We start from the raw sequence: 14,853 nt of genomic DNA on the forward strand, positions 1-14,853 counted from the left end.
GAGGGGGGAAGGAAGGAGGGAAGGAGAAAGAGAGAGAGAGAGGGAGAGAGGGAGGGAGGGAGGGAGGGAGGGAGAGAGAGAGAGAGAGAATGTGCCTTTACTGTAAACTGGGAGTCAAATGCAGAACCAGCCTGCGGCGTGAGAGGTATCCATTACTGCTGATCAGGCCTCCCAAACTTTCCTTTGTGTCTTAACTAGTTTTCATGCGGCATCTGTCTCACTGTTGACCCTTTTTCTGCAGTGGATTTTTGCCGGGCTCATGGCCAGCTAACTTAAGGCCCATCACCAGGATGCTATCATCCCAGACCAAGGCCTAGTACCAAGATACAGGTCAGCCCAGCTCTTGGGGAGTCCTACCATGAAGACACAGAGAGGGGTGACCTCCAGAGGTGATCCCACAGCTGAAGTACTTCACCTCTGCCTCCCAGGGCTCTGAAGTCCCCTCTCTGCAGCTCTATGCCACCCACACTTTCCCAATAGATTCCCAGAGCGTCTCTGGCCACACTTGAGCAAGGGTCTCACCTGGTGACTTTCCTAAGAATGCAATTTGGAAAGGAGTTGCCAGGGAGAAGAAATTCAGAGGAAAGTCAGGTCAATAAACCAGGCTGACAGTGTGACAGGAGAAGGGGATGGCTCCACACCTCCATGATCTCCCAAACATCTCCAGCCCCCATCTAACCACAAGGGAAACATTGTAGAAATAAAATAAAGCAGGGTGACATGGGCCAGTGACCCCAGTCCTGAGGATGCTGTCTGTGGCAGGAAACTGTCTGGTTTCAGGCCAGCCTAAGCTACTTGATACTCTGTCACAGAAATAAATTAAATAGGCTGTATACAACGTATCTCTAGCACCTATTTCTAAGAGAGTGCTTCAAGGCTATTAAACACACACACACACTGATACACACTCGCTGATACACACCCACTGAGAAGCATGAGCTTTTCTCAGTGACAAAGTATCAGTGTCAAATAGATATATCATGCCAATGATGTCCCATGCCCATAGAAAGCGGGAAGGGGTGCTGGATATATGAGAACTCTGTGTTACTATCATAATATTCCTATAAATGAGAAACTGGAACCCCTAAATAAAGTATATTACTAAAAACACAACAACAACACAGGTTACCAGGCTTTCCTGTGGTCATGAAGCCACCCATCTGCTGGCCACTGAGCCCTGCTTGCCAAGAAAAACTATAAAAAGCACCTCCCACCAGATTTGGCTTGGAAACTATTTCCCCGGAAATCCTCACCCTCCACCCTCACCTAGAGAGAGATGGGGGGGGGAGAGAGAGAGAGAGAGAGAGAGAGAGAGAGAGAGAGAGAAACTGTGAACCTGGGGGAGGAGTGTGAATTCCCTGCCAGATATGACTTTATTCTTAAATGAACACAGACAGAGCCTAGTGATGTGTGTGACGGCTCACAGCTTCCTCACTGTGACTTCTCAAGGGGAGCCTTGTCTCTAGGACGGACCTCTAGAACATGAACACTGGTTCTTTGATTATTATTATCATCTCTAGCCAAAACATAAAAATTGTCACCAAAGCAAGTCCCTCCCCAAAGGTTGTCCATGAGGACCCTGCTGGGGGAAAGGGTTAATGCCACCAGGACTCCTCAACTCCCCAGCCGGCATCACAACCCTTCTTATGCACCAGGCACCAGATGCCCCGCAAGCCCGCAGCCACTGGGGCATCTGGAAGTGGCCCTGCAGGCTTGCCCCTGAGCCTGCCCCAGGCAAGGGCTGCGTTGTCAAGATCAGGAAACCTGCTTAGGTTTTCTTGTCTGCTCCCAGGCAACAAGTTTTCTAACCAGAAAACGTGAAGCTGGGAGTAAAACCTGCTCCTGCTTCTGACAGATGCTGTTAAATGCTAGAGTGGCAGAGGCGTTACCCAGCCCCAGCAACAAACAAAGGCCCAGACTGAACTTCGGCAGAAATAGACGGTGCTCCTCTCGAAAGTGCCCCATCCACGGGAGCATGGGTGAGGGGCTGGCGAAAGCTCACGTAAGAACCCGGTCCACCTGTGGTGACTGGTAAACGCTGAGAGGAAATGGGCCAGCCTCCTGGCACCAAAGGCAAACCACCCTCAAGCACGAGACACAGCCTCTTCCTTAGTTTCAACATAAAGTCCCCAACAACCGGCTCCCAGGATGCTGCAGGGTCACTGTCTCACAGCCTCAGGGGGTAAGATGGTCAGGCTCAGCTGCAGCCTCTCTGACATCCTTGGGCACACGCCCCTCTATCGACTCCACTCTCATAAAGCAAAAACATCTCTTCTACTGCCTCTGGGCTGAGCTGGGGAGCTAGCCATCCTTTGCTATACTGACAGTGACCCTCGGGAGGAACTAGAAACCTCCCCCCTGGACGGTGCGGCCACTCCGGTTCCCCTCCTTGTCACCAGGGTAGGGGCAACCCCTGCTGCAGGCTCCAGGAGGAAAAGCCCTGCATCAGGTCCCTAGGCCCTGTCCCCGCCAGGGCTCTAGAGCCAGGCTTTGGGGAGCCTCCACCGACCTTCGATAGGGTTCAGATAGTCATAATCGAAGAGGATGGAAAAGTCCAGCTCGTCTTGGGGACTGCCCCCGGGCTCGTGGCCGGGGCCGTCCCCACCGTCGGGGTCGGGCTGCGGCTCTGGGGCGTCCATGGCTCGGGGCGTTCCGGCTGCGGGGCCGTGTAGGGTCGCGGTGCCGGGAGGAGGCTCGCGCAGAGCGGGGGTCACCGTGTCTGTGGCGCACGCTGGGGCCGAGGATGGCTCACGGCGCAGTTGGGTCCTGGACGCGTCCGGGGAGCGGGTGGCGGCGCGAGCTTCCTGCTCAAGGCACCTGTTGCAGCCTGGAGGGGGCGGGGGCGGGGACGGGGACGGCGGTGGCTGGTGGGGCGGGGCGCCGCCCGGACGGGGAGGGGCCCAGCCCGGTCTGGCCTGAGCGACAGGCCCAGACAACTTCTGCTTCACCTGCTACTACTGTTTGACCCAGGCTCCCGCCAGAAGCTGCTGCCCGCGAGCTCTACCTTAGGGACCACTCGCTGAGCCTTTCCCCATTCCTCTCCTCTGCTGGGGAGGGACGCCCTGTCTTCTTGGGCATGCTCAAGCTAGGGCTCTTGCCAAAGTGTCTGTCTCTGATTTGCAAGCTCTGAACTCAATTGACTAGGCCTGGGCCACCTACCCCGTGCCACGCAGCATATAGCAGCCACTGTGGCCCTGTTGGGACAGACTAGGAATAAAGATCATCACCCCTTTTGATAACCAGGAGAGGAATCAGCAGAGGCATTGAAGGCTTTGGCGCCAGGGGGAAGTGACACGCGAAGTTTGATTGATGATGATCTGGGGACCCTGTCCTGGTAGTGAGAACAGGAAGTGGTCTGGTGTGTGGGAGGCACGGCTGACAGGTAACCTGTACATCCGGCTGATGTAAGATGTAGATTACCAGGCTCCTCCCCCTGGCTCTCTGTTCCATAAGTCTGGATACAAACTCAGGAATATGGAATTTTGATCAAGCCACCAAGGCAAGGTTTGGGATGACCGCTGAAGAACCCAAGGCTACCCTCCAATGAGCCCCCCCAGCTTACAACCTCTCAGAGCAAGAAACAAGGTAGCCAAGCCGAGCTGGGCAGTGGTCCCTGATACGCCTGCATGATTACAGTCACCAGAACAGCTTTTAAAAGCCAGGCCCAGCTGCAAATACAACCTCAGGGGAGAAGGTGATAAGACTTAAGGAAACCAAAGATTAGAAGTCTGGGTGGGTGGGGCCCTCGGGTCCTGGTCTCAACCCAGGCTTGATGACAATGACTACACTACTGCGTGCGTGCTGTCAAGAAGGAGGACAGAGGGCAAGCACTCTTGGGAAGAGGGGTGCATTTCTCCACCTCGGAGGTCTGCCTCAAGCTATCCATCATTGAGCTGGGTGTGGTTAGGCATGCTGATAATCCCAGCACCTGATTGGCAGAGGCAATAGGTCAGCCTGGGCTACAGAGGGAGAGAACCACTCTTGCCACCAAAACCAAACTCTCACCCTTCTTTTCAGAAATATTTGCTGAGTAAGTGCTGCGGATGCTGAGATGCGGGCTAGGCAAGGCTAGCCTGCTACCCTGGTCACTGGACACAGATGCAAAGAGGCACAGCTGCAAGCAGGCTTTCCTAACCCCCCAAACACACTACAATCCAGTGGAGACCCATTAAAACATCGTTTCCCAAGCCTCACCAGGCACCCGTTAAACCAACCAACTCTTTATATGCTTCCAGATGAGAAGCCAGAGATGACAGCAATTGGTTCAGAGTCAGCAGCACTGCAGGGGCCTAGGCCTGGCTCTGCACAGGTTCCAGGCTCCAGGCTTACAGGCCACCTTCTGTAAAGGAGTGTTGTAGTGGGGGCATCCAAGTGTCTTAGGGGTGGGGACCCCAGCCAAGACCTCTAGAAGAAAATGCATCTTCTCCCCAGGTCCTTATGACCAGAGCCCAGGGTCGCACTCTGAAATTTGGCCAAGGAAACACAAGAGAACCACTGTAGTAGAGATGAGGGAGCTCTTGAATCCTCTGCCACCCCTGCCCACCCTTTGCTAAGCTTCTGCCCGCCTGTTCTCAACCTCCTGATGCTGCGATCGACACACTCCCTCATGCTATAGTGACCTCCTAACCATTATTTTTGTTGCTATTTCATACTGAAAGTCTGCTACCATTATGAATTATAATGTAAACATCTGTGTTTTTAGACAGTCCTAGGTGACCCCTGAGAAAGGGTCTTTTGACATACCCAAAGGGGTCATGACCCTCAGGTTGAGAATGGCTGCTCTACCCTATGATGGCTGTCTTCCTTTATTCTGTTAACTGCTCAGCTGAACCCAGGACTTCATGAATGTGAGGCCATTACTCTCCACTGCAGCCCCTGGGAAGCTGCTCTTAAGATAATAATGGTAGAAGTATAACACAGTTGTCCCATCATGCCTGTTAAGGAAGAGGATGCAAGACCTGGACCTGGCCAATCAGAGAATTTATTCTCCAAAGACCTCTAAGGTCCATGAAGGTGGGGTCCATGACCAACTTATGCACAGCCTTGTGTAATTAGATATAAACATTAACGGAGCTTGGATAGATGTTTGAATAGAGACATGTTTGGATGGACAGATGGACAGATGGATGGATGGGTGGTTGTTTAGATGGATAGATAGATAGATAGATAGATAGATAGATAGATAGATAGATGAGAGAGAGAGAGCTGAATGAGTGGATAGGTAGATTGGTATATGGATGGGTAAGTGGTTGGATGGGTAGAGGGGAAGAGAGATGAATAGATGTCATGACTCTTTGTATATATAACTTTCCCTTTAACTATCCTCCTCTCTGAAGCTAAACTTCATCTAAACCTCTATGGGGCTAACACCCAAGTGCTAGGACTGCCCTCCATCTGGTCTTACTGTACCCAAGAGCAAGCTAAGCTAAGGAAGGGAAGATGGCTTCTCCACTGACAGAGTGCTTCCCGTGTACCAGCCTGGGGAAGAGCCAGGCCACACTTACCATGCAGGACACTAACTTGGTCATCCTCCAGAGAGGCAGGCATCTTCCCAGATTGTTTCACTCTGACCTCTGCACCAAAGCAGAGTCATTACAGGGAGGGTTCAAGACCAGGCCCTGACCAAAGCAGAGTCATTACAGGGAGGGTTCGAGACCAGGCCCTGACTAGAGCAAGGTTCTTGTTGGAGCTTGGAGCAAGGAGACTTTCTTTTCTCTGGGCCAGCTTGAAGTCTAGAGCCTCGTGCAGGGAAAAATGCATACTTTTAATTCAGGAATAAATGACCAAGACCTTCAGGCAAGGACTTGGGGCAGAAGACTCGGCCTTTACGCATGGGGTTGGACAGAGGCCTTGGCAGAGCAGCTGTGGGCCTTCTCGTGCCCTGCAGCTGACATCCCTGTCAAGAGCTTTTTCATGTCCCCAGCCTCCCCAGCAAAAGCACAGTGGTAGGCCAAGGAAGTCACTGGGTTTAAAGCTGACAGCGGCTTGGTGCTGACTGAGCCAGGGTGCAGGAATCCAGCTCAATTCTGCCAACACTGACCTCCTCCATTACAAACTGATAATACCACAGAAGGAAAGAAGGTGCGACCATGACCATAGGAGGGAACTCGGGTGTAATGGGGAACTCAGGGAAGCCTTCAGTTCCCTAAAACTGGGGCCGCTGGGTTGAGTAGAAGTTAGCCAAGGATTAGTATGTCTGTGCAAAGGCCCTGAGGCAGGACAGTATGAAACATTGGAGGACCTGAAAGAAGACTGCAGGGCCAGGTGACAGCCATAGAGCAGTCTACTGTGCCCAGCTCTGCCTCTGGTCTCTCCAGGATATGCAGGCTCAGGTGGCCCACTTTGATGTCTACGAGAGATCTCAAAATGAAGATCTCCGAAACCTATCCCTGATGCTGTGTTGTTTTACAGATCCCCAGACCGTGTATTGAACTCCCACTCGTCTACCAAAAAATCAGAGTGGCCATGCTTTCTCCCCTCATCCCATGTCCAAACTCAAAAAAGGAGGCCAGCTCTTTTTCAAATGCATCCAGAACCTGACCATCTCTCATCAACTCCACGATTCTTCTTCCTGCTCATCACCCTAGGCCCCTTCTCCTCCCTCCTGCATGAGCACAGCAGCTTCCTCTCTGGATCTGTTCCTATTTGTGCCCGAACATAAAACAACAAGAAGGGTTCTTTTAAAATATGCGTCTGGGCCCTGGAGGGATGGCTATATGGGCAGGAGCACTGTTGATGCTGTCAAGGACCCGACTTAGTTCTCTGCACCTACGGGGCAGCTCGCAACCACCTAGGACTTCAGTTTCAGAGGATCTAATGCCCTCTTGTGGCCTCTCTGGGCACTGCATGCACACGTTTAGTCAAAACACTCATACACATAAAAATAAATCTTAAAACACACACATGGTTGGGGCTGGGGAGATGGCTCAGCAGCTAAGAGTGCATACTGCTCTTGCAAAGGACCTGAGTACAGCACCCATATTGTACAACATGCAACTGTCTGTAACTCCAACTCCAGGGAGTTGCCTCCTCTGGCAGGCACCCACAAACCTGTGCACAGACACACAGATACACACACGTAATTAAAACCATTTTAAATATATATACATGCACACATGCACGCAGCGACCCTCCAGTCGCTTCCTGTCAAGTTTAGAATGACGTTGAAAGGCTAAGTTCTCCATCAGCTGCCCCAGCTATCTTTGGTATCGCACCTAGCCACTGCTCCTCCCGGTGCCTTCGGCCAGTGGATTGGACTTGTGAAATGCACAGGATGAGCCCTCTGCTGCCACTGTCTTTGGCTATGTCTTAGCTCTGACATCACCTCACCAGAGAGACTCTTTCCGCCTGCCCCCAGAAGGAATCAACTTTCCACAGTTCTTTAAAATAGGTCCTAAATGTTGTGTGGGAGATAATGATGTTCAAATTTTTCACTGTTTATATGAAATTCAAGGTTTGCATATGAAGGTGTTCACCTGGGTGCCAGTGTGTGGACGAGGGCAGTGGACAGTCTCACTTGCTTCCTCTGAAATGGCCCTCCTTTTTGTTTTGTTTTGGGACAGGGTCTTTCACTGGCCTAAGCTTTCCAACTAATGCTGTGCTGGTGGACCAGTGAGCCCCAGGGATCGGTCTATCCATGTCTCCCTCGTGCTGGGATTGCAAGCAAAAACACAGCACTATGAACAGAATTTCTCTCTCTCTCTCTCTCTCTCTCTCTCTCTCTCTCTCTCTCTCTCTCTCTCTTTCTCTTCTAATAAGGGTTTGATCTCAATGCCAGCAGGGCAGGCACTCTGTGGACTTAGCTCTCCCAGAGCCATTAGAGCCAAGCTTTACTGGCTTCCTGGATCTTTGCCTAAGTCCTCAGGTCTTCAGTGTCCCCAGGACACAGAGGATGACAATGAAATAATGGACCCAATGCTTCCCCCTGGGGGACAGATGAGGGACAAAATGTGAGAAGAGCCACTCCCTGGCTGGCGTGGTAGCATGGGACTGGTTGACTAAGGGCAGTGGCAATCAATGCCACTTCAAAAGTTTGTACCAAGCCCCAAGCACAGGCATGTGGCCTGTTAACAGTTTCTACAAACATTTCATCTGATTTGATGGCTCCAGAGACACACTGCACGCACATGGTGTTTTTAAAAGAGGGGAGAACCTATTCTGTGTACAGGGAAACAGCCTGCTAAGTTCATCAGAGAGTCCCTGGAAAAAGTAACAGATAAAAATAACAATAAAATACATATTAATAAGGTACTATACAGATGAGGAGCTGGGGGACGGGATATGTGCACACACACGCGCATGCATGGGCATACACACACACTTCCAAACTGGCCTTCCAGAAGGCCAGAGGCTCCCATGGGTATAAACACAAATGTTTCACCAGGCCAGTGCTGAAGGCTAAATAAGACCAATGCTACTCGATGGCCCAGTAAGACCAATGCTACTCGATGGCCCAGTAAGACCAATGCTACTCGATGGCCCAGTAAGACCAATGCTACTCAATGGCCCAGTAAGACCAATGCTACTCGATGGCCCTCATCTGATCTCTTCCCAGAGTACAGAATGCTGGTCTTTTCTGGGTCTCAATGTCCTCCACTGCCAAGCAGACAGTCAGCAGCATCCTTCTGGAGTGTGACAGACACAGACACCAGCATCCTGCACGTGGGAGGATCTTGAAGATGGCTCAATGCTCAGCTGTTAAATTCCCACTCACCTTGGAGAAAGAAAGATGCTGTGAGGTTTCCCTCCGGATCCTGACTGCAACGTTTAAGGAATAAGCCATAAATTCTGGCCACGAACCTCACACCCTGCCAATGGCCTCCATGACCACTGACTGCATAGGACAGAAGCTGAGCCCTGTAATTCCAATTGGAAATGTAGGAACCCTCTTCTGGATCCCTGAAGCAATCACCCCTCAGCGTCAGCGCACCCTGGGATTCGAAACTGCTCTAGCTGCTAATAGCATGACTTATTGACCTTTTCCTACCGGGATCTGGCTGGCGAGTGGAGGAAAAGGACCAAAATCGCCAGGCAGAGTGAGGCGCACCCATAATCCCAGCACTCTAGAAGCAAGGCAGGAGGATTGCTACAAGTCCGATGCCAGCCAGATCTACATAAGGCATTTCATCTAAAGAATACACTGCTAGACCGCCACCCTCAAAAAAATCAAAATGCAAGAGAGAGCAAGCCCCTAGTCCTGCAGCTATACCCTCTTACTGTTATTTAGTGTTTGTGCGCATGCACCATGGTGCACATGTGGAGGTCAGAGGGCAGCTCTGCAGAGTCAGATCTTTCCATCTACCATGTAGGTTCCGGGAATCAAACTCAGGTCCTCGGGCTTGGCAGCAAACACTCTTAATCTGGAGTGCTGTCTCACCACCCTTAAACTATATTTTATGCCTGTTTATTGAAACCAAGATATAGACAAAGCAAAAAAAACCTCCATGGCAAAGTCCTGGGACTTAGAGAGCAGTGACAGGTCCACTCGGGGATGAACTGGACTCTGGGAATTGGGAATACAAAGAATCCCCATGCTGCATCTCTTTGAAGTTGTTATAGTTTTTGTAGGTTATTGCAAGTTTTTGGCATTTATTTTTGTTTTTAAAATATCACACTAACTGTGGCTCATCTTGGTGACTGGGGTCCTTGCTCCTCTCTGTGTCTGGTCCTGGGTCTTAGAAACTATCTTCTAGTCCCCAGGGACACAAGGTTTTCCTTTTCTCTGTGTGAGGGCTTCAGCCTGGGCCTCACGTACGCCAGGCATGCCCGGTACCACTGAGCTACATCCCAGTCACTGGATCTGTGAGATAGGGTCTTGTTTTGTGGCTCAGACTAATAATCCTCCTACCTCAGCTCTGCCAGGCAGGGATTAAAGGTGCATGCCTATAATCTGTTAAATTAGGGACTGATGGAGACATGTGCTGAGCCAGAGATATCCACCTTGGGGCGCCACTGCCCCCTCTGCTTGAATTTTCTTTTTCTTTTTTTTTTTTTTTTTTTTTTTTTTTTTTTTTTTTTTTTGGCTTTTTAAAACAGGGTTTCTCTGTGTAGCCCTGGCTGTCCTGGAACTCGCTCTTTAGACCAGCCTGGCCTCGAACTCAGAAATCCACCTGCCTCTGCCTCCCAAGTGTTGGGATTAAAGGTGTGTGCCACCACTGCCTGTATTTTTTTTTTTTGAAACAGAATTTTATGTAGCCCAGGCAGGCCTTGAACTTGCTGTGTAGTCAAGGATAGACTTGAACTCCTGGTCCTCCTGCCTCTACCTCCAGAGTACTGGAATTAAAGATGTGTCCTTGTGTCCCTGGTGACTAGGAGATCAATCCTGAGAATGGTTTCCTCTCAAAAGCTATGAGCTGTGTCCCCAACACCACCCCTCCCCCTATACAACCAGCAGACTTCACTCTACCAGTGCCTACTTGCCATGTGAAATCCTCTCACGCCCATGGGCCTTTTTCAGATTCTCTGCAATCTCTGTGTGACCTGGAAATACACACATCCAGCCTTCTGCGCCAGCTGCTCGTCTCCTGGCCCCGTGCAGCACTGATAGCAACATGTCACGTTCAGGCTAAGGGCTGGCATTGCTCATCCAGAACAGGCAGAAAGACTCCTGGAGTCTGGTACAAAAATATGTGTACTCCTTCAGGAAGGACCCTGGAACCTCTTTTGGTGGGCAGAAAGTAATAGCTTTTTTGGTTTTTGTTTTGGTTTTGGTTTTGGTTTTTCGAGACAGAGTTTCTCTGTATAGCTCTGGCTGTCCTGGAACTCACTCTGTAGACCAGGCTGGCCTCGAACTCAGAAATCTGCCTGCCTCTGCCTCCCAAGTGCTGGGATTAAAGGCATGCGCCACCACTGCCTGGCATAATAGCTTAATTTTAAACAATAAAATAAACTAGGAATGGCAGGCTCACACATACACACACATGCGTGTACACACACAAACACACACACACACACACACACACACACACGAATAACAGCAAAACTGGCAGCAAGCACAAGCCCCCGTGGGCCTAGTCTGAGGGCTTCAGTCAGGGTCTCCATGAGACCCAAGAATGCCCTGGGTTGATGATAACCATTATGCCACTTCCCATGGCAGGAAACTGGAGCCCACACAGGTAGTGATGTTTGCCAAAATAGAAAGCATTCGTATGGAACCCCACAGTGTCCTGGAGACCATAGTTGGAGAGCCGTAGAGCAGGCAGCTCATAGGCAGGGGAGCATTCCTCATGACCGTCTCCTCCATCCACACTGGCTTCTGTCTCCTGCCTGAGCTTCTCAACGGCTTCCCCAGCAATCACTCTGACGTGGCTCCAGGCCTCTCCTTTTACTCCATGCTGGCCTTTGAGATTAAGGAGGCCACACATCTTGCCACTGAATTTTTCCATGTGACTCTGATAGTGAACTTCAGGACCCTAACTAGGTCTTTCAGGACCTGCCCTGGCACACTGTGATCTTAGCTTCCATTGTCTTTCTCTGTGCCCTCTTGCTGGGCTTCAGCCTGACCACAGACTGCCCTGGCACACAGCCTCCCCTGGAGCCTGTGTGAGCTCCGTTCCTCCTTCTGAGCATGTTCCTCTCTGCACACTTGCAGGCAGAGCATGCACCATTCAGAATTGAACAAAAGGTCACTTCCCTGGGAAAGAGGAGGTGTCCTGACTGAATAAAAAAACCTACTAGTGATAACTTGTTCTGCTCTCTCACCAAAAGCCAATGTGCAAGTCTTCACTCCAGATGCCTGGGAGAGTTCCTTGCAGATGTGAGCAGGTGAAAATGAGACCATTCAAAAGCCAAGGAGGCTAGTCCCCGGGCTCTGGCTCGTGGAAGAGCGTGCACCAATCCACAAAGGCCACAGGAAGACAGAGGCAGAATGCAGGGATGCAGACACCAGCCACAGAAGCCAGGGCTGTCCGAGCCATAAGAAGCTGGGAGAGGCAGCCAAGGTCCGTGCTGGTCCACGCTGAGCCTTCCGAAATCGTGGCCTGTCAGGACCCAATGCCAGACTTCTGATCCTAGCACAATATAGAGGGGCTTGTTCCCATCTAAACAGCGCTGTGTGATGACCAGTTACAGCAGCCATAAGGAGCCAGTCTAACCAACTGTGTGTGCACGTGCATTCACATGTACAAGGGCCTGCAAATGTATGCATACATGTGCAGACAGCATGCAATTGTCCCAGGGCACAAGGGCAAACTCTTGCCCACAGGCTCCATGTCCAGCTTAACAGGAAACAGGCAGGCCTTCTGCTCTGGGATCTGTAAGTGTGTGTGTGTGTGTGTGTGTGTGTGTGTGTGTGTGTGTGCCATCAGGTGTCTTGTCGTCAGTCACTCTCCACCTTATCTTTTTGAGACAGGGTCTCTCAATGAACCTGGAGCTTATGGTTTCTACTACATTAGCTGACGAGGACCCATCTGGCTCCACCTTCCTCTACCCTGGGCTTACATGCATGCACCTCTATCCCCAGCTCTTTTATGTGAGTGCTAGGAATCCGAGCTCAGATCTTCATGCTTCTACAGTAAGGTCTTTAGACACTGAGCCATCTCTCCAGCCCACGGCAGCAGTTCCAAATACCGCTCAGCTCAAAACTTACTATTACTCTCCTCTGTAGGGAAACCGAAGCACAGAGAAGTGAGGTTCCTCGCACAAGATCACACAGCTCTTAAGTAACAGATGTGGATTGGACCCTGCAACCAGCACTCAGGCTGTTGATTTTCTGGGGCATCATAAATTGTTCCTGGGATTCCCTCAGAGACTCACAGAATAAAAGGCCTGGCCCTGCCTTTCAGGGCTTACAGCCATGATAAGAAAATAGTTTCAAAAAATCTGCGTCTGCTCTGAAGAGCTTCCTTCCTCAGCGTTGGAGTTGGGGGAAGGTAGGTTGGGCTGTCTGGGGAGCCAGTGGGAACCAGCAAGGGAGGGGTCTTGGCAGCCCCCTGTTCTGAGCCTCTCTGCCAGCCGCCTTCCTCTGACGGCAGTGGAAGTGTCTTTTATTGTCCTGAGAGGCGAGGCTATCTGAGGCACCTTCTCTGTCTGCCTCAGTTTCCTAGTTCTGCCCTTTCGTCCTGCGACTCACCTTCCCTTCCAAGATATATCAGAGAACGCCATTGGGTTGGAGAAAGAATCTAGAGCCAATGTCCAAGTGATGTGTGTGTCAGTGGCAGGCAGAAGTTAGGGTGGTGTCTTCGAGTACCCAAGACGGCTGAGCCTGCACTTCGAATTAACTCTGCCACTTTCTTACTGGGTAACCCTTGGCCAGGTCTCTGTGCCTCACTGTGCTTTCTCTGTGCCTCATTGCCCTCCTCCAGGAAGAAGAGTATAGTCCAAATACAGTCTCAGAGAAAAGGAAAAGACATTGTAAGTCGAAGGCAGACAGCCCCAGACAGCTCTGAGTCAACGCAAAGTTAACAGGGACAGCGGTGGCTCATCCAGGGCCAGCCAGGCCCTACACTTTTCCTTGTGTATGTGACTTTTGGCAAAGCTGGTCTTTCTGTCCTCACCCATCGGATACCAACGCTGGGTATGCGTTCACCGCATGTTAAACAGAGCTAAGTCTTTTATATGCATGGTTTCGTGTGACGCGCACGACAGCCCTTCGAAGACTGTACTGTCATTAGTCACTTTTGCAAATGAGGACATTGAGGCTTCTGAAGTCATCACATCTTAACCCGATCTGTGTCATTTCAAAGCTCCAGTAAGAGCTTTAAGAAGACCTTAAGAGGCCTAGGGGACTTTGGGTGTAGGTCAGTCAGTAAAGAGATTGCTGGTCTATAGCCCCCCATATCCCGGGTATGGTAGCTCATATCTATAAACCCAGCACTCTGGAGGTGGAAGCAGAAGATCAGAAGTTCAAGGTCATCCTCGGTCACCAAATGAATTTGAGGCTAGCCTTGACTGCATGAGGCCCTGTTTCTAAAGAAGGGGGCAGGATATGATCTAAAGAACATGTATTGGAAGAATTTTGGCTGATGTTCCATTTCTATACAATATTAGTTTCTATCTTTAATATGATAGAAATTGCAGCTGACATTCACAGAGAGCATTTGTGATGAGAAAAATTCTGTCTGGGGTTTGTTGGCTCCTACAACCACCCCCTTTAAAAAAAAAAAAAAAAAGCCTTCCTTGAGATTCCATTTTACAGATGAGGAAATTAAGACACAGAGAGGTGAACTTAATTTCCTGGTATCCCGCAGCCGTGACGTGGCCAAGCTGGTACCCCAACCCATGCAGATGTCAGGGAGCCAGGCTTGGAGGGAGCAGAGTTCATCTCAAGCTTGTTTATTCCTGAAATACTTTCCATCACCTTTCAGATAACACTGAACACTCCCTCCCACATCTTGAAGCTCCTCTGGGGCTTCCGACCAATGCTGCACAGTCCACTTGCCGTTCTCCTTGCCTACAAATATTTCTATCCTATGCCCTGGGATTGCCTATCAGCATGCTCCCAGGGTCTCTGATGGTCTCATCCAGCGGGCCATGTCCTCCTCATTGTTTTCTCTGGGGACCCCTAGGCAGGGAACAGTGACTGGCCTATCTCCAGCCAGCTGTCTGTGACGCCTGAAGCTATTTTCTGTGTGCTTTTGTGCTGTGTCATGTTTGCAAGGATCAGCCTGGTGTCCTGCGTCCTGCTATACAAGCACAGTGGTATGCACATGAGTACCATTCCTGTGCACTTGAACATGGACTGGGGAGGGGGACAAGGCACGTGTGTCCTCCCAGACCTTGGGAAAGAAGCAACATTCCCAGCCCATTCCCAGAGCAGAGGGTCACCATAGCCACAGGAAGGCACAAATCAGAAGCCGCCTTTCTCTGCGTGTGTGTGTGTGTGTGTGTGTGTGTGTGTGTGTGTGTGTGTGTGGT

General features: G+C 50.7%; 1 protein-coding gene across 8 annotated transcripts in view; it reads right to left on the reverse strand.

Moving 5' to 3' along the window:
• Nfatc2 (nuclear factor of activated T cells 2) overlaps window positions 1–14,853 on the reverse strand; it is a 134,321-nt gene that overhangs the window by 117,887 nt on the left and 1,581 nt on the right. For 3 of the 8 annotated variants that reach the window (XM_031372845.1, XM_031372846.1, XM_031372850.1), the window contains exon 1: window positions 2,510–2,835. The exons of the other annotated variants lie outside the window; for them this stretch is intronic. In XM_031372845.1, coding sequence (XP_031228705.1) covers window positions 2,510–2,639 — 130 coding nt within the window. In that variant the 5' untranslated portion in view covers window positions 2,640–2,835. Of the gene's footprint in view, window positions 1–2,509; window positions 2,836–14,853 lie in introns of those variants that run through there. 8 annotated transcript variants of the gene reach the window in all.

The sequence above is a fragment of the Mastomys coucha genome, unplaced genomic scaffold, assembly GCF_008632895.1.
Source record: "Mastomys coucha isolate ucsf_1 unplaced genomic scaffold, UCSF_Mcou_1 pScaffold15, whole genome shotgun sequence".
Lineage (NCBI taxonomy): Eukaryota > Metazoa > Chordata > Mammalia > Rodentia > Muridae > Mastomys > Mastomys coucha.